This window comes from Rhamphochromis sp. 'chilingali', assembly GCF_963969265.1.
Source record: "Rhamphochromis sp. 'chilingali' genome assembly, chromosome: 7".
Lineage (NCBI taxonomy): Eukaryota > Metazoa > Chordata > Actinopteri > Cichliformes > Cichlidae > Rhamphochromis > Rhamphochromis sp. 'chilingali'.
In genome coordinates this window covers 28,267,720-28,290,967 of record NC_137934.1, presented here as the reverse complement: position 1 = coordinate 28,290,967, position 23,248 = coordinate 28,267,720, and the positions used below count along the sequence as shown (strand labels likewise).

Here is a 23,248-nt window from a genome sequence, read left to right as displayed (position 1 = left end):
CACTGGCTCCTACGAAGCGGATCGTAAAGTGAATTAGATGAAAACATTTCTGCAAATCATATAAGAACTGCAACTGGCAATCAATTCCCCTCTTTGTCCGTCTGCTGATTGTATTCTTTTGGATAGTCTTCAAAATATTGTCAGATCCTTTAATCCCTAGCTTGTTTTGTACAAAGCCTCAAACATATAATAGATTTACAAATATTTACTTCTAAAAATAATTTCATTTCCATATTGTATTAGACTAAAAAAAAAACAACTACATAAAGCCAAGTAAATATTTCGTAATTTCGGGATTAAAGGTTTAGGGTGTGGTGTAGAGCTTTAACTGTCAGGCTTTTTTGTTCCTTAAAAGCCAGCGTTGGAGAAAATAGGATTTTCCCCGTTATTTTAACTACGTTGACTGATCGTGAAGCTTTTCGTACGTTCACTGGGAAAATTCCGAGCATTCTGGTAGCAAGCGAATGTGTCATAATTCATATCCGATGAGACCCCGCCCTGTCCACGGTGTGCCTCTGACCATTCGTGAGCAGTCTGTACAGTGGTGGTCGCGCCAGCTTCCATGGCGACCAGCTAGAAATGCGTTTTCTCATCTCCACCAGCCGGTAAGCTCCCGTTAGAGAGCTAACGGGCGTCCGATGTCATGGGAAGATGTAGCGTACTAATTCTTTAGAGCAATTGCGCTGTACATTAGTATGCTAAGCTAATGTTGAGCCGTTTACGTTTACCAGCCAGCAGTGACTAGGGCGAGCTAGCGGCTCTAAGCTAACTGCTAGCGTTTACCTGCGGGCTGCTGCTAACTACTCTACGCTGCTGTTGCAAGCTAACAGAATGGAAAGTGTGAAGGGAAACGAGTGTGGAGCGATTTCGTCTTCTTCGACACTGCAGGGAACACTTGATTCTAGCAGTGACAGTAACTCCGTGAAGCCAAGCGGATTATCGCCGCAGCACTCTGGAAAGAGACCATCTATCGGGGAGGATGACGGAGGAGGCGCAGAAGCGAAACTCTTCGGGAAGGGGCTTGCGGCCACCTCCCTTCTCCAGATTGCGATAAGGAACGGGATTTATCAAAGCCAAGTTGCCAACGCTATCGGTGGAGCGGCCAAAAACGCAACCATGTCCGTTGTGAAAACGGCCAACATTTACAGTCTGACATCGGTGAACAGTTCCACCTCGGTAAACTCTATGCTGAGCAGGAGGCGGCACAGGCACAAGAGGAATCTGTCTCTGGGGGCTCCGCCGACCACCGGTTCGACCGGAGCGTCCTCTGCGGAGGCGGCCAGCCCAGCTCCCTCATCCTCGCCGCTGAGTACCCTCAGTCTTGATCGAAAAACCTTCCTCCGACAGAAGCAGTCGAAGCAGCTTCAGGCCTCTGATAAAACATGGGTGAGATCGGACCTCCGGCGGGGTTGCATTCACGTCCACGACTGGCTCACGCCCTCCTACCCGCGACCAGTGCTGTGTACAGTGGACACTACTTCTAAAGAGGTAGCCTGTAAGCTCGAAGGAAGTAAAGCTGGGGCTGTGTTGAGAATTAACTGCAAACCTACTGCTTTAAGTGACCTCAACGATCTTTGTAAAGATACTAATGGCCATGCTGATGACATGAAAAGTCTCAGTGACAGTGTGGATATTAAAAATCTCCAAAGTGAGGAGAATGAACTCACAAAAAATGTGGAACTGCCTTCTAACTTGCTACTTGATGACAAAACTGCTAGTAATTCTTCATCTGAGGTCTACCTGAATGACATTGGCGTGGATTTGAGTACTGGAGACTGTTATGGAGTCTACTCAGGCTCTGACATAGAGAGCAGCACCTGTGAGGACTTCAGTGCAGGGGGACCAAGAAGCATGGAGCACGGGGACTCACTCAGCAATGGGTTGGGTTTGGGCACCGACTCTTCTGTGCTGAGCCCAAACTGTGACAGCGCTCCAGAGGGACCTGACCCATTTGAGAGCTCCTCTGATGAAACAGACCTCATCTCTTCTCCCTCACATTCAGCTATCTCTCTCTCAGACATCCCCAAGACTTCAAACCAATCCGCAAGACCAAGTGTTGACACTGAAGCTGGGGCTGGTGACCACACAGATACACACATATTAATCAAACCTCCTAAATGCTCCAGCAGCTCACAGGCTCGCCCTCTGACCAGCCAAGCTTCTGTCCAGCCTGAACAAGAGGTCCCTGGGGGGAGCAGAGGATGGCTTGAGCCCATCAATATAAGCCCAATGCCGGCCCTCTACATCCAGCTGCACGGTGGAGCTGTGAGGCGGCTTGGGGATGATGAAAGACCTCTGCAGATCTTAAATGAGTACCTCACTAATCTGGGGTTTGAAGATCCATGGCGAGTGCAGGAGGAGGGCATGAATCCTGAAATTGGCTGCCTGATCCGCTTCTACTTTGGTGAGCACTTTATTTTTAGTGAGAAGGAAAGGCATCTTCTCTCAGTAAAGACAACAGTTGTCCCAATTCTTATTAAAACATCCTGCAGTGTTAGATGTAAGAGCACCACAAACTAATGCAAGCCACTTTAGTTGTGCTTGGCTTGTCTCTACACAGTCATTGTTCTTCTGTTCTCACCATACCATGAGTGCTGTCATTATGTTTGGTCATTCAGACCGTTAAACAAGTGGATTCAATTGTCCCAGCAGCACAATAAGCTGTGTTGTGCGTGTAAACTGGGTAAGGCAGGGAGACACATCTGGAGGTAACAGGTGTACTCTGTCAGCAAAGACCAAATCCTGATGCATTATAGAATCAGTTTGTCTTCTTCCCTCTTCCTCTTGTTGTTGTTGTTGTTGTTGTTATTGATAAAAGATCCTGTTTTGTCCACTGTCATGGTAAGAGGATGGAAAAACAGGGACTCTTATGGGATTAGCATTGCTGGATATTGTTTTTTGACCTCATTTTTGACCTCATCAGCAAAGGCTGCAAAATAAGAGTCGGGAGGAAATGATTGGACTTTGATATGTGCTAAAATTCCTTATATTTTAGCCCCCCCCCCCCTCCCAAAAAAGAATAAATAATTAAATAGACCATTACACATACCATTGCAACCCTCATAGACACACTCGTGACATGCTACAAAACTGGTTTCTCTGCACTCTGAAAATGCAGCTGGACAGATTCCCCTGCCCGTCATTCTCCTTTTATGTCTCACAGTAGTAACATAACACTAAATAGAGTTGTGCAGCTGACAGTGAGGGCCCTTCTATTAATTCAGGAGAGGACATTTTTGCTCTACGTTTTTTGTTTTTTGTTTTGTTTTGTTGTCCCGTATGTGTTTGCACAGCACGAGTTGGTTAATTCTGATGTCCCGAGCTGAGCCAAAGAAGTTTGACTCATCTGAAATCCCAGCAGCCAAATGCACATTGACACGTTGTGCTTACGCTAAGAGAAAAGTGACCTTAGTGGAACTCAAATTTCACCTCCTCAGTGTTTCGGCTACCTCTGAGACAGTTGCAGCTGCAGGCTCCTCTTCAGCCTCAAACTGCAGCATCCAGAGGTCGCAGCTTTACTCTCCCAGACTTTACAGCCTTTTTTTTGAGTCTGAATGTCTGAGTGGCATTTCCAACTTGAAACTACAACTCTTATCCAGATTTGGCTAAAATTCAGCAACTTGACACGAGAGGTGGCTCAGGATGTCAGATGCTTTTTTTTTTTTTTGGACACAAGCAAGAAAAAGTTGAGGTCTAGCATCAGTAGGGTGTGGCTGTTGCCTGCTTCATGAGAGACAGGATGTTCCCCATTCAGAGAACTAGACGGACGGAAAGGGCATGTATGTGTGTGTGTATTAACAACCAACATCTTACCTCCTCCGCCTAGGAAAGGGTGGACACACACAATGCACATTCCTCAATGTTGTTTAGTGTAAACTGGGCTCTGTTCATTGTGTTCATGTTTATGTTAATTATATATTATTTTTTGGACTAGATACTGATCAATCTACCAATAATGACAACAATTTTACCAACCAATCATAAGGTTTGTTAGTTTAAACCCAACAGTTCACACAGATCTTTTTCTTCTAAAGCTGCAGGCTAATGAAATGAACTATAGTAACTCTTGGCTGTCTTCTTTTCAACATTCTGTTTCACTTTCAGAGAAACTCTTCTCCTTTATTAGGTTCTAGCTTATCTACATTTCAGTGCACCATTGGTGTCTGCAGAGTCAGACCTCACTGTTTCTGTTTGTAATGAGGAAATGCGCAGAATTTAGAAAAGGGGAAAAGGACATGTTAGTAGATCTTAATTATATGTCAGTCTCCTAAATGATTTCAAACACAAGTAATGTTGAATGATATGTTAAAATATTAGCTATTTTAAAAAAATTTTTTTTTTTTTAAATTTTTTTTAAATATTCAAGACATGCTGCCTCCACCTTCTCTGGGATTTGCTCCTGTTTCATCTGATATTTAGCAGAAAACTGAAATGTTTGGTGTGTAAAGCAGCAAATTAAGTATATAATCTTTTTCCATTGAAAGCATAACGTATTTTACAATATATAATAAGAACATATGTTATAATATTAATATATAATGTTTTGCAGATGGCAAATGAATTGAGTTTCCTCAGATTAGGTGTGTTGCCATGGCCAGCTTTGCATTTTGCACTACAAATGTCTGCGTCAGGTTTTGAAAAGTGTAATAACACCTGAGGTGGCGTTCAGCTTGCCATTATTGCACTGTGTTTTTGTTTGATTTCGCCACACTTCAGAAGTGACATCATGGTGTCATTCTCCATCAGATGGTACTGGTACTAAAATTTTGCTGCTAATTGGGGTAGAGACGTAATTCAGTTGGTACCGTTAAAAAGTATAGAGTTTGGTAACCAACTGATGATGGATGATAAAATTTGATTTGAAAAAACTGATTGCTCCATCAGTTTAAATTGCAGATGATACAGTGACGGTGAAGTTCTGGACAACTTTTTCAGGGTTGTTGTTGTTGTTATTTCTCTTTTTGTGAGATTCTGGTTTTAGCTTTCCAGGTGTGCTGATTTTCCTCCCCTTTTTTTGGTATACTGTAGGGGGTCGGCAACCCTAGGCACGCGTGCCACAGTTGGCACACGAAGGGTTAACTGATGGCACGACCATAGCTGGACTGGCCATCGGGCATACCGGGCATTTGCTCGGTGGGCCGATGATTTTATTTTTTATTTTTTTGGTAACGGTATAAACAATGAAACGTGGTGGATTGGTGTGTAAAAATAACTCAGTTGTTTGGTGGTGGCTATCGCGGAGCTTCCACAGATTCAGTAACATTAGTAAGTGGTGGAGGCCAGCAGGTGGATGAAGGAGAGGGGAGGCAGGAGGAGGAGAGACCCGAGGCAGCCGCCGGTCCGAGTGTCAGGTGAACTGAACTTCAGGTAAGAAGTTATGACCTGCAGTCTATCTGGGTCAGATATAAACTAAGTTTAGGTGGAGTTTATTTTTGTTGTGCTGACTTTTTACAGTCAGTTACAATAACTCATACTGCGTACTAGCTAGCACGACAGAGTTTCTATACAGCTGGGTCGGTGCTATGATGTTACTGATAGTGAACTTTATTTTATTCAGAAGGTTAGTTAGTAGAGTTGCCAACCGTCCCGTAAAAAGACGGAATCGTCCCGCATTCAGAGAAATTATTACGTGTTTCGTGATGATCTGAGAAGGGTTTGTCTAGGATGGAAAAAGACACAAAGGTGGATTTATTCTGTCGTTACGCTGCACAGCTGCCTCTTCTTCTCTCATTCTCTCCCCCTCTCTCTGCTGTTGCTACTTTAATCATGAAACTGATCAATGATCAGCTGATCGGCTTTTCTCTCCTGTTTGTTTATCGCCCACTTTGCGCCAGAAAGAAGAAACTGCCGGATGTCGCGCTAAACAGCAGCACGTTTAAGCTTGATCAGCTGTTGTTAGAATTTATTTAATATTAATTTCTAGTATCAGCTGATTTTTGCTGGAGCCACAGCTGTAAAGCTGCTGGTCATGATATCGGTTTGGTTATGTGGTGAGAGGGAAACATGAAGATGAAACCAGGAGATGTCCTTACTGAATCATCAGAGCAGAACAGGTGATGGAGAAACAGGTTTACCTTTTAGGTGACATAAATGAGTTGAACGGAAGCTATGAACTGTTTCTGAGAGACAAATAACACCAGGATCCTTTTCTAAGTAGCTGACAGCTGGTAACTGTGCAGGGGCGGGTCTAGCAAAGTTTTGCCAGGGGACAAGGTTGGGCATTAACAGGGAAAGGGGGGCACAAAGAAATACTTTCTTATTCTCATTTAAAATGTCTGATAAATAATTATCTGAAGCTTACAACCAAAGTTTTTATCTGACGTTGGTATATGTATGATTTCTATACATTTTACAAGATTGTACATCACTGTCACAACAGCATTTGTTTTCATTCAAAGGCTTTATGGCTTTAATACCTGGTGGGCCGGTCTTTAGTCAAGCCGGGCTGTTTTTTTTGGGGTTTTTTTGTCCCAGTCCAGCCCTGGGCACAACACGCAGTGAATTAATCTGAGAAGGTGCATCAAAAAATAAATGGCCGCGCCAGCGGTGCACATCGCAAATTAGCTCGCATAGACACATTAGTTGTGCCTCTTCTTAATGACGGTATTAGCTAACAACCCAAACTACCAGATTCAACTTGTAATTGGCTAAAAATAACTTAGCCTACTGGTGAGAGGGACGTTGTTAGCTTTCCACATTCCAACACTTCAAAAGCTTCAGGAGCTTTCTGCTCAGCACAGCATCAGCACCGCGGAAAGACACGGATACATCTGTAAACTCGAGACACAATGCATTTTTGGGACTTTCAGGTGTGTGGACCAATGTTTGATTTTCTGAACAAACCAGAAATCTTTAATGAGCAGCTGGATTTGTCTCGCATTAACTGGCTGAGTTAATGCCAGTTAATGCGACATCGAAGCAGCTGGAATCCACAGCTGTGCGTGTTCATGGAGCTTGCATTTTCACCTGCTGAACATCACTACCTGACAAGTTTGACCTTCTTCAGAACATTGCAGAGGCGTTATTGACGGTATTTGGCTCTACATATCTGTGAGCAGATTTTCTCTCACATGAGTGTCCTCAGGTAGCCGTCTGGATGCTGGACACTTGGAGACCTGTGTCTCTGAGTGGGAGACCAGAGATCACATAACATGTGTGTCTCTGTATTAACAGACATGTCATATTGGCTTAGTTTATTTTTCTTATCATTGTTATGAGGAGACCATAAATAGCATTTGTATTTTCTGTTGTACAGTTCATTTGCTGTTATGGAGTTCTTGTTATGGGTAAAAGGTGTCTTTTTTGTTTCAAAATAGCTGATAACTATTCACTGATAGCTGCCAACATCTGCGAACAAATATAATTCTATAAAGTGGTTCTATATAGTGTGTAACTGTTCATATAGCGCGTTATTAAATTTATTGCTAATGCAATCATATGGCACACTGACTTCTGAGGAAATTTTAAATGGCACTTGCCATCAGAAAGGTTGCCTAACCCTGCTGTAATAGATACAAACCTCAGTGTTAGTGCTGATCATGGAAAGCATACAATTGGAAGATATTGCACTGATATAGGATTTTTAAAATTGATGCCAGTGTTTGGTGATTTAAAAATCCAATATGAATATTGAGGTCTAAAGATGTAAATGATTTTCAAATGATTTGATAAAGAATATAATCTCCAGCAAGGGCAGGAGTCAGTGAGTAATTCATAAGATATATTTTACATGATGATACAGTGATTCTATGATATGTTAGAACACAATAAATCATGATGTGCGTGAAGCTGAATTTGAAAAAGTAGCCCAAATGTTTAGTTTGCATGCTTGAATTAAGAGTCTAAAATAGGTTTAACAAAAAAATAAAAGATTCAGTTTAAGACTCTATATCTGACAGATTTAAATCCTTTGCACTTTACAGATTTCATTCAGTACCATTAAAGCACTGAGGTTCACTGAAGCATTACTGATGAGTCAGCTAGGGCCGGTGAAACCTAGGTGATGTTGTGTGTAAGTCACTGGAGGAGGCAGTAGGGAGGATGTAGGTGCTGGCATTGTAGGACGTTACATAACAAGGTAATCTGATTTCAGGCCTCTCAGTGGCTCAGACTCTTCATGTGTCTCCCTTTTTCTTATTCACTGGTAAGAGCATATAAAGTAACTTTGAGTTTCCAAGAATTTAAAAACCCTGGACAATGTAGTCAGTGCTTTAAAAGACCTAGAATGTATTCTGGCTTATACTGGCAAAAGTCAGCTCCAATTCATTACTGAAGCTAATTTGTGTCAGCAAAGGGTTAATGTAACAAATGATGACTGAGTGACTGCTCTCTGCCAGCCCACAGGCTATTGAGCTACAGTTCTCTTACATAACCACGCAGCTCTCACTTTGTGAAAGAGAAGACCATTGAGAGAGAGTTGATTCACAAAATCCCATAGAGCAAACAACAACAAAAAATACAGTAACCTCTATAATGCTGTTATGAAAAGTCTGTTTCTGTCATACTGTATTCTTTCCCTCCGCAGGTAAACCTCGTAGTGTGGGAGGTTCTGAGCGCGTGCAGCTGTCCGGGGTGTTTAACGTGCGGAAAGGGAAGCTGGCACTGCCTGTGAACCGCTGGTCAAAACGTCAGGTCACTCTGAGTGGAACCTGCCTCATTGTCTCGTCTGTGAAGCATGCCCACACTGGCAAGATGCACATCCTCCCTCTCATCGGAGGAAAGGTACTTTGTGAGACGTTTCATGTCTTTGACACACAACAAGCAAGTACTGTGGCTGGGTATCTGTTTATCAGGGACAAAAATACTCTGCGGTTTAGACCCGAGGTCTTTTTGTTCCTGCTGCATCAGGATCTTCTTTCCTAGGTCTTCGTTCTAGCTTAACTGCAAGCCTTTGTTGAGATTTGGATAATATTGACCTAATGAATCATTCAAGCTTAAAAAGTGTTTTCTACACATAATAGACAACTTGCCAAAGAAACAAGTTTATATTGCATCTTTAGGCATTAGTACTTGTTGCAAAAACACATCATTGGTTCCCATGTCTTCAATTGAATCTACAAAAAAATAAATCCCATAGGTGTGACAAGTGTAAAAGGGTATTTTTTTCATCAGTAAGGTGATTCCTTAGTCTCAGTGGAAGAGTGGCTGTTAAGAAGGTATTTTAATGATGGAAACAGGGAGAAAATATCTTAAAAAATATAGACGGGAAATCGGTGGCAACAAGGTATGGAGTGACGCATCCATATTTGAGATTTTTGGTTTAAATTGGAGTTCAGGAGAGAGGTACAGTTACAGCCATATGTAAAACATGGTGGAGGCTCTGTAATGGTTTAGGGCTGCATTTCATTTGAATGATGAGAATGTCATTGGAAAGATAGATACTCAATAAATGTAATTTTTAATGCAGGTGGAGGAAGTGAGAAGACACAGCCACTGTCTGGCTTTCAGCTCAGCTGGTCCCCAGAGTCAGACCTACTACATCAGCTATGACTCCTACACAGAGTACCTCCGCTGGCAGAGGACAGCCTCAAAGGTACAAAGTGCAATTGTAGTCAGAGGCACATCTGAACATTTAAACAATTTGCTGTCATCATTGCTTCTGTCTGTACTGGTTACTAGCAGTAACTTGCTATGTGCTTTGTATGCAAGTGTAAATCTAAAGCTTCTCAAGTGCAGAATTGCCTTTTTGTGTTAGTATCTCTTCTGCTAAAGAATAATACTGGATATTGAGTTTCAAACTTATGGATGTGTACTCTGTCCACATTTCTAAAGAAAATACATCATTATCTGTGTGAATTTAAAGTTTGAATTTAGGATTAAAACGGTATGAAACTATGGATTTATGTGACTAGTAGACTATGTTTAAGCATTGCAGCTCATGCTTGTTGGTTCCAGAAATATTCTATAATTCCAATTTCATTAATATATAGTGGCAGAATCTGGTTTAGAGATGTTACAGGGTTAGGGTTAGAGTGTTTCTGTGGGTCATACGGACCTATTTACACTTACATACCACCAAACAGTGATCACCATCTTGAGCAACACGTGTCTCAGTTACATGCTCAAAGGACAGTTAAGCACGTGAATGAGAGGAGTCAAAGATGAATCTATGAACTCATTTGACAAATATGAGCATTAGCCTCATAGTTGACATACTTGTTGAGTGTTGTGTAAACAGGAAAAATAATTCCAGTAACACAAAACCGGTTTTGGTGTTGTACGAGCACCTTGCTTTCGTTTTTGAAAGGCTTTTGAATGTTTCCTTTAAATGGGACCGATTCTGCTTTTCATTATTTCCTGTCACACCATTGTTACTGTTACAATATCAGAATTTATTTAATGAGTTTAGTGTGTGTACGAGTAATCCATGTGATCTAATAATAATAATAATAATAATTTTGTTTATAAAGCGCTTTCAAACAAAGTGCTGTACAGCTATTTGGAAATGAAGACATAAATAAATAAAAGTGATACGTACAAGTTAAAAACACAATAACAAGTTCAAAACATAATAAAAGTTAAAAGCAATAAAAATTTAAAAAAAAATGGCATAGAATCAAGACATGCAGGATACGGTAAACAAGTGGGTCTTCAACTTAGCTTTAAAAACCTCCACAGAGCATGCCTGCCTAATATCTTGAGGGAGGTTGTTCCACAAAAATGGGGCACGAAAAGAAAAAGCACGCTCCCCAGTAGTCCTTTTTTTTTCTGGCTCTAGGAACTTTTAAAAGGCCAGAATCCTGGGATGGGAAAGCACGGGATGGAACATAAAGGTGCAAAAGATCAGAGAGGTATGAAGGTGCCAAACCATTTAAAGCCTTGTAGGTGAGCAGCAGGACCTTATAATCTGCTCGAACCTGACAAGGTAGCCAATGAAAGGATTTCATTACAGGGTGCTCAAATTTTCCATTTTTAGTTAAAATGCGAGCAGCTGCATTTTGCACCATCTGTAAACCTAAATACTCACACAGTTTCATACCATTTTGTTTTGTTGTTGTTTTTTTCTTTAGTAAATATTCATTAAATATTCAGTAAATATTCCTAATATGGTCATCTCAGGCACAAAGATGGTTGTAAGCACAGCAGCCCCACTCACTATTCAAACTTTCTGTTTATGAGGGGTAGCCAATGGGAAGAAACTTAGCTGAAAAGCAGAGGAGCTAAAAGCGTGTGTTGAAAACAGAGGATTAAGGGCAGCACCAAGACCTATTATAATGAAAATAAGGATCATTGAAGACTTTGAGTGTATGTATGTTATGTAAAACTAGTTTAATAGAGTCAAAGAATAAAAATTAGTCTGAAATGAACTTAATGGATCCCGATTATGGCTAGTTTGATGGAAGTAACTGCAAGGCTGTTGTCTCTCTCTCTCTCTGTCTCTGTCTCTCTCTCTCTCTCTCTCTCTCTCTCTCTCTCTGTCTCTCTCAGATCGCCTCTCAGAGGGTGAACTCGGTGGACCTGTCATGCTGCAGCCTGGAGGAGCTGCCTGCTCAGCTGTTTTACAGCCAGGACCTTACCCACCTCAACCTCAAAAACAACTTCATGTCCCCTCACAAAGGTGTTCCAGCACTCACCAGGTCAGTTTCTCACATCAGCTCTCCTGCACACACCGATTCTCAGCGTATGTCTCCCCGTGCGTTTAATGATATGGCACGGGGAGGATCTGGTAGTAAACATTTTGTGTAGTTACCTCTTTTTTTGTGTGTGTGTGTGTGTGTGTGTGTGTGTGTGTGTGTGTGTGTGTGTGTGTGTGTGTGTGTGTGTGTGTGTGTGTGTGTGTGTGTGTGGTTTCGTGCATGGTTATCCATGGGTGGTGGAAGCATGATGGTTTTTGGGTGTGTGTGAGTGATTAAAAGAGAGCTGCAGCAGTGATGAGAGATTTGACGTCAGCTGTCTGGCCTCTCGGGTAGAGGGCTTCTCTGTGTTTTCCAGGTCAGATTAGGCGACGTCAGCTGCTGATGTCACGGTTTTATGAGGTTTAGCAGTCTTTCTCTGACTTTCTTTTATCTCTGGCTTCTTTTTTCCACACTACCTTCATAACAAAATATTAAGTATAATGTCTTGCAAAATTGTCTTGCACAGTTTTCCTGGTGTACAAACAAGCTTTTACAAAAGCTTGATTATGAGGTCTTGAAACCCGTTTAGTATCACGGAGGAAAAACTTTCCAGGTCTTGAATATGAATTACATTTACTTCTTAATTACTTTTCAATTGGTTCATCATGGAAGTTTTCATCAGTTTCTCTTATTTATTTCTCGCTTCTGCTATCATGTACAGCAGAAGTGGGAAAGTGAGGTTTGGTGCTTTCATGAATCACAGAGAAAGCACCAAACTTTAAAGTTTGTTTACACAGTGAGATGCAAGATCTAACATATCAGCTGAACAGATAAAACACTATTAACTCGCACTGTAAACTCATCAGGAAAACACTAATAAAATTTGCCTCGCTCTTTAGTCCCTTGCTTTATTCCGTTATAGTTTTTTTGGAGGCTGTTTTTATTTTGAATTTTTAAAAATAAAAAACGAAAAGCAGGTTTTGTTTTTATAACGTCAATTAAAAAAGAAACTCACTGACTAAAACTCAGAATAAGGTAATTGTATAATGCTTTACTCTCAGCAGGGAATCAAAAAGTTGTTTTCCCCAACTGTACTTTGCCATGGTAGTGTGCTGCTCCTGAGCTTGCTCTGTTTAAATAATGGATTGATCCATATAACACCACAAACTGACTGATTATCTGGAAATGCCCTTTCATTATTTCTAGAAAATCACTTAGACCTTATTGTGCAGATAAAAGCATTCCTAGTTTTTAGAGATGTTCTCACTTTACGCTGAGCATCAAAGAGACGTGTTCTCAGCAACTGAGACTTGGTCCTTGTGTCATTTTGTTATCTTGGCAGCAATTTTAAAGATATTTGACCATTCTGTAAGCTTTGATTTGCGACGTAGAGCACGAAAACTTTTCACTTTGGATAAAAATGACAACGACAGGGGTTGCACATTGTTTTTGACATGTGCGTCTTTTCAGAATTGACAGTAGTGCAGGTGTAGTCTAAAAAAGTGTTTAGTAATAGTTTTGTGCTAATGAGGACATCAGTATGAGACAGTACAATCTCTATTTTCTTAAGTTTTGGTACAAAATTTGCATAGATAAGTAAAAATGCCCTGATCCTCAAATATAGCTTACACTTCTAGCATAAACTGTCTGCAGATTGTCTTGTAAAGTGACCAGCGTTACGTTTTATGGTAAAGTGGGTAAGTAAAGTGACCAGCACTGACAAACCTATTATGTACAGTCAGAGATTAGCAGCATTCATCTGAACAGCCTCGTTTTCCTTTCTGTCTGCCTTTATTTTGGCTTCTTGCATCCATGCCTGTCAAGGCAACATGACATCAAAACCTGAAATTTGCCTGATGGCAATCTCTACACGTCATTGTTTTGGCACAAGCATATGCATATCATGCAGTGTTTTAAGGACTGTATCCTTGCTGTGGTGGGCGGGTGAGTCTAACTAAGAAGAATGTGGGCCTGGATCAGCCTTTCACTCTGATTGCTCTGTGAACTGGATTAGGAGGAGAAGAGCGCAATGAATATAAACAATATACACAAGCTTCTTACCTGAAGCACAGGCTGCATTGTTCTGTTGAAAACTTGATACTTTGTGTCCTTGAACCTTTGTATTAGCTTCTTCTGTGCTGATTTTACTTTTTTAATCTGGCAGGTGTTATGTAAGTAATAGTTGTTCACTGTGTGTGTTTTTTGTGTTTTAAAGAAGGCCAGAGTCTTATTATAGCACAGAGATGAATATCTTTGTCTCTCTTTGTCTGGCCCTGTTCCTCTTGCCCTTCCCTCCTCTCTCACACACTCTTGCTGAATACTTCTCTCTTTCTCTCCCCTTTTCTTTAGGTTTTGTAAACTGAGAAGCCTTAGTCTGTCAAATAACGCTCTGTCTGAGTTTCCTCTGGCCCTGTGTGACATCACCTCCCTCACGGAGCTAAACCTGTCTGGAAATCGTCTCTCCTCCGTGCCTGCAGAAGTAGGAACAATGCACAAGTAAGTAAATGACGATCCAAGGTTTGCAGTTTCATAAGAATGAAGCCTAAAATGGGATGTGTCCTCACTGACCTGCATTTTGCTGACAGAGACATCAGTTTGGAGTTGTTGTTGTTAGTACCATTACGGTACATCAGCGTTGATTAATCCATCTCTCTATTGAGCGAACAGCTGGCTGTGCACCAGACTTCTGTCGTAGAAATCTAGAGGTGTTGTCCAAGTGCCCATAGTACACAGTGACACTAACAGTGTCTCTGTGTGATGTGGGAGCTTGGAGTTTCTGCGCATATGCTGGCTTTTTTTTTTTTCCTTTTGAAATTTTCTAGGAATTTCAAAAGGCAAAACACAATTTTTATGTCTAACTTGGAATCGGGGCGTTTATTTGGAAACAGTATTTTACTTTTAATGTAAAATACTCAGCTATGTTCCATAACTGAATATAAAGTAATATTTAAAAGTTCCAAATTAAGCTTGTTTATACTTACAGACAAGTCAGTACAAAAATGTCAGAGTCCTGTTTAGTGTCTGAAGTCTTTTCTTAACACTATATTTGCATAACATGTTTTTTACACACAGTATCTGTATTACAGTTTTTCTCAAATGTTAAAACACAAAAGCCAATCCTGTAACCCAAATGACCAGTAGTCTAAACACATTTACTAAATGTAGCCACCATATTCCAGTACCATAAACACATGTCACATGAAGACACAATTCACAAAACACAACCCTCTGTACTCATAAATCTAAACACATTTTTCCTTGCTAAAACACATGTTGCAAAACAACTCTGCTCATATTCTCAAATGAAAGCCCATGTGATGCAAAATGCTTGCCACAGTCACCAATCTTTGAACACAGGGAACACACCTGGCGTCATTCACTACACACAATGACTCAAAATTGAAGACACTTGTTGCTAATGCTGTACCCACATGTAAAAGCAAGTTCAGAGTGCACAGTATGCTGAAGATTCCAAACAAACACAATGGATGAAGGCAGAGTCAGGGGAAGAGGAATTTGATGCAGAGGAGGGAGAAGAGCTGGCCCTGGAAGAAGAGGAGCAGGCCAATGAGGAAGAGGATTTCAAATGAGAGGAGGAAGAGGAGCGACCAACGAGGAAGAGGAGAAGGCCAACATGGGAGAGGAGAAGGTCCAGGAGGGAGAGCAAGACCACCTCGCACCATCATTACGGACGAGATGCGAGCAACAGCTCAGCGACATGATGCCGCACAGTGATTGTGGTGTGTGTGTGGTGTGAATAACGTAAATAAAAAAACTTCACACCCTGTTTATGTTTTCAAGATTACTGTTGTGTGCAATAGATTCTGTTTTTGCATTGAGTTGTGTTACAGTAGTGTACGTACATGCAGGATTTTCTATAGATTTATACTACTCATATGAAACTCACAAATCTAAATGCCTAATCCTCTGCAGAGATCTACGACGATCTGTTACTGTATAGTTTCTAAAATATGCATTGGCAGTTATGAAACAAAGAACCTTCTCACAAATTGAGCATTGTGTTTTCAATTGTTTTGCTGTAGTGTGTAATGCTGTGTATAGTGTTTACAGTTTTGACAGCTTCGAGCTGCTCTATTGGTGTGGGAGTTTGAGTTTTGCAGTGGGAAGGTGTGGTTGTGTTTATGTAGCTTTAGAGAAGGGTGTTGTGTTTGGACATTGGGGGACCTGGTGGTAACGTTTGTGACATGTGTTTTAGCATTTGAGAAAAACTGTAATTACGACTAAATGCCCTTCCCTCTGTTTGGCTCTGGCCAGCCTGCAGACTCTTCTCCTGGACGGTAACCTTCTGAGTTCACTGCCTGTGGAGCTGGGCTCTCTGGAGGGCTTGACCTACCTCGGCTTATCCTTCAATTGTTTCAGCTGTGTGCCCCCTGTCCTAGAGAAACTTGGAGGGATGGAGAGACTCTGTCTGGCAGGGAACAAGCTCTCTGTCCTGGACTTGGCTGGCCTGCAGTGGCTGTCTGCTCGCTACATAGATCTCAGGTAAAAATGTCCGCGCAGTAGCTTACACTTTTAGAATTGCCAATGACAAATACTGCAGTTCTGCATGACTCCCCTTTCATGTTTGGTGGTCTTTGAAATGGCAACAAAGGTTTAATTTAGCCTTTTGAAGTACAAAATAAAGACGGAGACGGTGAAGGAAGGGAACCTGTCGGTTAATTATTTTGGTCAGTCGTACTACGAATGCCTAACAACTTCTTCTCAGGTTCTGAAATGTGAAACGGGTCAGAGGTTAAAGTGTTTGCTTCTTCTGGTCCTTTCTTCCCTCTTCCTTTACTTCCCCCTTCTCTGTTCCTCTCTGTGCTGTATGCCTCGAACAGGCTGAACCAGCTTCAGAAGGCGACAGTGGCAGATGTGGAGCAGCTGGCCCACATTGTTCATCTGGACCTGAGGGATACAGGTCTAGACGAGCTGGATGTCAGCTCTCTCTGCAAGCTGGAGCTCCTCCGCTGTGACAGAAACACTCTTGCCCTCCTCAGAGTCTGTGGCCACGCCCTCAAGAGCCTGCATGCTGCACACAACAGTACGACCACTTAATTTTTTCTAGAGAGATATTAAATCCAGAAAGACGTTCGTGCCATAAAGAGTTGTGTTATGTTTTTAGAGCTGAAGCAGCTGGAGGTGCATCCTGTTCCAGAGAATCTGACTGTGCTGGATTTATCCTGGTATAAAAACTAAGAATACTTCACTGTCCTATTTACAATCTAGAAGAACAGAACATGTGCTTGTTGTAAGCTGGGTGCTGACTCTGTTTGTTTTCCTAAAGGAACAAGCTGGGATGTGTCCCCGACTGGGTGTGGGAGAGCAGCAGACTGGAAGTGCTGGACATCAGCCATAACTGTGTCACTGAGCTGCCTGTACGGTGAGCATCGCACAGACACATGATTCTTATGCTTTTCATGAAAGAACAGGTGGGGAAATGACAAAAATCAAAGTGAGGGAAAGCAGCTTGGACGTAACAGCTGATAATAATGCATCATTGGAACTTACTTGATCTTCAATGTGCCTGTGGTAAGGTTCTTAAAATATATTAAATTACATTTAAAAAGACTTAAGAACCAAGCTTGCAAAAATTAAACTAAACTGAAGAAAGTTATTACTGAAAATAAAAACTAATGAAAAAATACAAAACTACATCTCTTTCAGGCAGTTCTTTTTTTCAAATCGTGAAACTGTATGATATTGATTGATTAATTGTATGAGGGATATCACCTAACATTTTTAGCTACAATTTAAACGTGCCCCTTAAATGTATCACATACAATAATCATAAAGTTACTGTTTAGAAAGGAGGACAGCTAAAAGGATCCACTGACTACATGTGTCTGTGTGTCTGTGCACGTTACTTTGTTTAAAACGTGGCTGTGCAGAATGAGGAGATTGTGGGTTGCAGTTTTCTTTTCATCCAAACCACATGAGTGGCTAGAGCCTTTATCACAGGAAACCAAAGATATCAAAATGATGCATTTAAATAAAGCGCCTTGAGCTTTTCTGTGAGAACCAGTTTACATTTTTGCCGATTGGAATTCTCAAAATTTGGAAGTTTTAACTTTTAAAAAAAATTGTCAGCTCCAATTTTACACCTCTTCAGGGGCCTGTGTTAGGGTTAAAACATGTTTTTAAAGTTTCTAATTAGAATTATATTAGATTAGTTATTTTGCACTTATTTGTGATGATTGCAATTATGGGTAAATATGGCATTATTATCAGTGAATGTCTTCACACAGGTAGCAAAACAAACGTGTGTGTGTGTGTGTGTGTGTGTGTGTGTGTGTGTGTGTGTGTGTGTGTGTGTGTGTGTGTGTGTGTGTGTGTGTGTGTGTGTGTGTGTGCGCGCGCCTCTCCACATACAGAGTGGAGTAGGCAGCAGTCACAGTGTGAACACTGTGCTTTCAGCCATAATATGAGAACTGCTCATCAAGTCTGGCCTAAAATCACCACTTCATTTATTCAGACCTAGAGCAACACACCTGCCAAGTGTTAAGCAGATGGGTGAAAAACGGATGAACAGACAGATTTTCTTTCATTCGTATGATGTAATCCTGCATTCACAATCACAGTTATTTGGGTTCATTCATGCTTGATGATAGTTTCCAGCTACATGAATCTCAAGCATAGATTAATTGAATACAAAGTGAACTCATTGAACCTCCATGGGAAATCAGATGGTGCTCAGCATGGTGGTCCCACTAACAGATGTACAGCACACACACTGAGTTGGCTGTGCTGTTTGTGTTTAGGCTGCTGTCCAGTGGGAGCCTGAGAAAGCTGCTGGCAGGCTGGAACGATGTGTGTCAGCTGGATGAGAGGCTGGAGCGATCACAGCTAGAAGTCCTGGACCTCCAACACAACAATCTAACTGAGCTCCCACACAACTTGTTCATCAAAGCGCAGAGGTGGACACATCTTTTTCTTCCCTCCTTTTGTTCTTTTCTTGTGTGTTTCTTCCCATCAGCATGTATCCGTTATTTATCTTGTACTAAATTTGTACCCTCTGTTGGAAATTCCTCCCAGCCTGCGATACCTAAATGTGTCGGCCAATAAGCTGGAGAACCTCCCTGCAGCCAGCCTATCAGAGGATGCCTTCAGCAGCCTACAAGAGCTCTACGTGACCAATAACAGCTTGACTGACAAGTGCATCTCTCTTCTGACTGGACACGGCCACCTCAGAGTGCTTCACCTCGCCTACAACCAGCTGCAAACCTTCACTGCCAGGTGAAATACTGCACCTGATATAAACTGAGCTTTAAAATGTGACCATAAAGGCTTCTTTACATCTGGACATGTTAGATTTAACTGTAGGGTTCCTTTATCATTTCCGCTCCACTATCCTCACTCACTCCACCTCTAACCACCAATTCCCACATTCCTTTGCTTTTACAAGGTGTTCTATTCCTAAGTAAATGGTACACATCCTTCATCATCCTGTATAAAATCTGAGCCTTGGTGCAGGTCATGATTACTCCTTTTTACCTCCACGTCCTGCAGTAAACTAGCTCGACTGGAGCAGCTGGAGGAGCTGGATTTGAGTGGCAACAGGCTGAGAGCGGTGCCCACGACCATTCTCAACTGTCAGCGCCTGCACACGCTCTCTGCCCACTCCAACTGTATCAGCGCCTTCCCTGAAGTCCTCCAGCTGCCTGAGATTAAGGTAAATCTTAACTTAACTCTTTTTCACCTAGTAATAGGGAGGTAGCTGTAGTGTACTAATGCCACTCACTGAATTAATGCTTACCTGCCAGAAGTATTATTTGAGAGGAGGAGGTAGCTGTGGTAATGCTAACGCTGGATAGATTATCCAGCGTTACAGAACAGAAACAAAGAGAAAATAAAAGAAATGCAAAAAGAAAATTGAATTTATGCAGTTTATAAAACAAATTGGAAAAAGATGATAAATTAGACAAAAACACTTAATTTAATCTGACTCGTGTGCACATGTCAGGACTGACACTGTGTTTCTCTTCAGTGTGTTGATCTGAGCTGCAATGAGTTGACTGAGGTGACTCTGCCAGAGATCCTTCCTTCAAAACTCCAGGAGCTCGACCTCACAGGAAATCCTCGACTCAGCCTCGACCACAAGAGCCTGGAACACCTGAAGTATGACTCACTCGCATAAACACACCACCACCTGAGCTTGGGAATAAAAGAGCAACTGCCTGACCTGTCCTGTTCTCCCTCTCTCTGTAGTAATATCCGATGTCTGAGGGTGGATCCTTCACCTTCAGCTCCTTGTGTGAGTGAGAGCCAAGGAGTCCCTGCAGTCTGGAGTCATGGCTACACGGAGGCCTCTGGAGTGAAAAACAAGTCAGTCTTTCTTTGATGCTTCAGCCTTTTTTGTTTTGTTTTTTATGCCCCATCTCTGGCTTTGTGTCATTGTTCTTGTTCTAAACTGCCTCCTTCTTGCTGTTCTCAGGTTGTGTGTGGCTGCTCTGGCTCTGGACAGCTTCTGCGGCATTCATGAAGCTCTGTATGGAGTTTTTGATGGAGACAGGAATGTCGAGGTGCCTTATCTGCTGCAGTGCACCATGGGAGATGTGCTCGCAGAGGAACTTCAGAGGGGCCAGAGGCAAGAGGACTACATCATCAACACTTTCCTCACCATGCAAAGGTAAACACTGACCTCCAAACGATGTGTGATTTGGAAGGAAAACAGCCTCACCTCACTCAGGATGTTGTGTGCCCATCTCCTGCAGGAAACTGGGCACAGCAGGCCAGAGGATGGGCGGGTCAGCAGCTCTGTGTCACATCAGACATGACCCGGTAGCGTCCAGTGAGCATGGTGGCTGCTTCACTCTGAAAACTGCCAACGTTGGCAGGTGCCAGGCTGTTTTGTGCCGAGATGGCAAAGCTATGCAACTTTCACACATCCACACTGTCAAAGACGAGGCCGAGTACCAGAGGGTTCGGCAGCATAACGCTATTATCACTGAGGTAACGACACGTTTCATATGCTGCACAAAGTGCTGAAACAAGTCCATTTATCGACACCTGTGATTCTCACTTCCAGCTCCATATTTGTATTTTTGGACTCTAATAGAGTTGTTTTGCATATTTGAAACTTTAGCCATGGTTAATATGAGCAGCCAGAATTTGCATGCTTATAGTATATAAATGGATAATAGAAAATAAGAAAAAAGGCAGATTTTGGCCATTTAATGGAGCTAAATATTGTCTGGCTTAAGCTGTTCTCTGTCTTAAACCACACCAGTTTTTGGACTACTGATGGGGCGAATCTATTCACAGACTGTTTTGTAATGTTTTTTAAAATAACTGACAGTAAACTGTATTCAATTCATTTAGTTTGGTGAGACCAACAATATAGAGCACACAAATACTGAATCTAAACAGACAAAAAGAAAAATTAACTTTGGAACAAGAGAATATTGGTTTTGTTTTACAGCTTGTTACTGAAACAGTCAGCAGTCCGTTTTCAACCCTACAAAACCATAAATAAATGTCATTATTGTCAAGTTTTTTCCGGGGGGGAAATACAAATGCTTCTGTTTGTCCTTTTCCTCCCTGCAGGATAACAAAGTGAGCGGCGTAACAGACTCCACCAGGATTATGGGTTACTCCTTCCTCTGCCCATCAGTGACACCTCACCCCCATGTTTCCACGGTGGCGCTTACCCCGCAGGACGAGTTTTTTCTCCTGGGCAGCCGGAGACTGTGGGACATGTTGTCGCCCAGTGAGGCGGTGGAGGCGGTAAGGAACTTACCAGATGCTCTGGCTGCTGCAAAGAAGCTGGTGACTCTGGCTCAGAGCTACGGCTGCTCTGATAGCCTCAGTGCCGTCATTGTGAAGCTCAGCATCACTGAAGAATGCTGCTGCTTCTGCGAGCCGCCACCGCCACCACCCAGCCCTGGCCCGGCAACTCAGCCCGGTTTACATCCTTATTCGGGAAGCAGTGATGGCAGCATTCCGCTGCCACAGCCGCCGCCCACCTCCTCAGCAACAGTGAGTGAGTTGAGCAGCGAGTTCAGCACATCTGAGATGAGCAGCGAGGTGGGATCAACGGCGTCCTCGGAGGAACCGCTGCCGCAGGCTGAACCCCCAACCTCTCACCCGAACCTCCCGGGGCGAGCTGGCACGCACAGGCCCGCCTGTAGGGGGAGCAGCTTCCACAGGCAGTTCTCTGGAGCACTGTCTGATAACGGGCTTGACAGCGAGGACGAGGAGCCCATCGCTGGTGTCTTCTCCAACGGTAGCCGTGTGGAGGTGGAAGCTGACGTCCACTGTCTCTTACGACACAACTGTGCTCAGTCTCAGCAAAGCACAGACAGCCCTCCCCCTGTCACGCTGCAGAGTGAGTCTTTGCCTCTGGCCTTCCCTTCCCCATCTGCCTCCCCCGTCCCGCCCTCCTCTCCCTACCTCGGTGGGGAGGCTCGGTCAGGAACTCTGGGCCGGAAGGCTCGAGGTAATGGCTCTGTGGCCTGTCAAGGCAGGAACCAGGACCTCATTGAGGAGGCTGCCGATGCTCCTGTCAAGAAGCAGGGGGGCTACTTCAACGCCCCTGCCCAGCCAGACCCCGATGATCAGCTCATCATTCCCCCGGAGCTGGAAGAAGAAGTCCGGCAGATCATCCAGCAACAGCAACAGCAGCTACAGACACACAGCCAGCAAGCACACAACTACCAGAATCCTGCAGACTACTTCCTCACACCCCTCTGACAGCTGCTCTCCACAATTGGAGTCAGTCTGTTTCACACAAGACCACAGAGTCTGTGAACGAGCTCAGCATTAAGTTCACTCAAGACCTCAGAATACTCTGACCCGGCTTTGACACTGTTTCCTTACAGCTTTTGTTTTGTTTACTTCACCTTGAAACCAATGAAACTTTTCTAACACTCATGTTGATGAAATGTTCACCTGTAAATTCATTTGTTCCACATCTTTGATTTGAAGCACTTTGCTTTGTGTTAGCCTCATTGATTTTATGTTCACTGGTACTTAGAGTCGGACCTGTCTGTTTTTGTCTTAGAGCAGACTGTTTCTCTCCTTACTCGCCATGGCTGATGGCCTTACAGTTACTGGGGTTAGCAAAACGGTTGGACTAACTCCCTTAGGAGTTGAATACTTTTAAGTGACCTCGTCACTGAAGCGTGCTAATGTTCTCTGAGAGAAAAGATGATTATTTGTGAAGGCTGATATTCCAGATGTTTGTTTTTCGGGGTGTGCAGAGTCTAGTGGTGCTGCAGTGGCTACATGCTGATCAGTGGTTGACAGCTTAATGAATGTTCTCAAAACAGTGTTACAGTTTTCAGCAAACCGCACAAGAGAGCTACTTTTGCTATATAATAAAGTTTTCAGATAACCAAAACATGTCGGACTTGGGTTTATCTGTTAAAATCTTGCTCATTCAGAACCATCCACACAGTATCACTTTTATGTTTTTATGTAATAAGATTAAAACACATCTGCTTCTCGAACTTCCGGTTGTCACCTGCATACAGTCCACACATGCTCACTCATTTCTTTTAATTAATTTAACGTGTGTATGTGTATAGCTGCACTGAGAAGGTGAAATGATTGTATTTCCAGAATTCAACTTGTAGTGCATTTCTTCTACAAGCCTTATTCACCTAATTTCTCTCTCTCACACAAACATACACACACACACACACACTTACAGTTAGGGCAGGCCAATATGGCCAAAAATATTTATCATGATA

At 42.6% G+C, this 23,248-nt stretch overlaps 1 protein-coding gene across 2 annotated transcripts; it reads left to right on the top strand.

The window, feature by feature from the left end:
• The first annotated feature begins 501 nt into the window (after positions 1-501).
• Positions 502-22,896, top strand: LOC308399351 (PH domain leucine-rich repeat protein phosphatase 1-like). 2 transcript variants are annotated; one of them, XM_080886573.1, is made up of 17 exons: positions 503-2,404; positions 8,525-8,721; positions 9,407-9,532; positions 11,428-11,576; positions 13,905-14,051; positions 15,831-16,058; positions 16,397-16,599; positions 16,681-16,741; positions 16,843-16,938; positions 18,317-18,472; positions 18,591-18,791; positions 19,065-19,227; positions 19,543-19,673; positions 19,764-19,880; positions 19,990-20,184; positions 20,270-20,507; positions 21,102-22,896. In XM_080886573.1, the coding sequence occupies exons 1-17, from the start codon at positions 832-834 to the stop codon at positions 22,245-22,247; spliced, it is 5,127 nt and encodes a 1,708-aa protein (XP_080742699.1). In that variant the 5' UTR covers positions 503-831; the 3' UTR covers positions 22,248-22,896. The 2 variants fall into 2 exon arrangements, with proteins under 2 accessions (XP_080742700.1, XP_080742699.1); XM_080886574.1 differs by lacking the exon at positions 9,407-9,532 and having other exon boundaries at positions 502-2,404.
• The last annotated feature ends 352 nt before the right edge of the window (positions 22,897-23,248 follow it).

Coding starts and splice junctions, on each gene's coding strand:
- LOC308399351 (XM_080886573.1), top strand. CDS start 832: ATGGAAAGTGTGAAGGGAAACGAGTGTGGAGCGATTTCGTCTTCTTCG. Junction 9,533..11,427: donor GGCAGAGGACAGCCTCAAAG/GTACAAAGTGCA, acceptor TGTCTCTCTCAG/ATCGCCTCTCAGAGGGTGAA. Junction 19,674..19,763: donor AAGAGCCTGGAACACCTGAA/GTATGACTCACT, acceptor CTCTCTCTGTAG/TAATATCCGATGTCTGAGGG.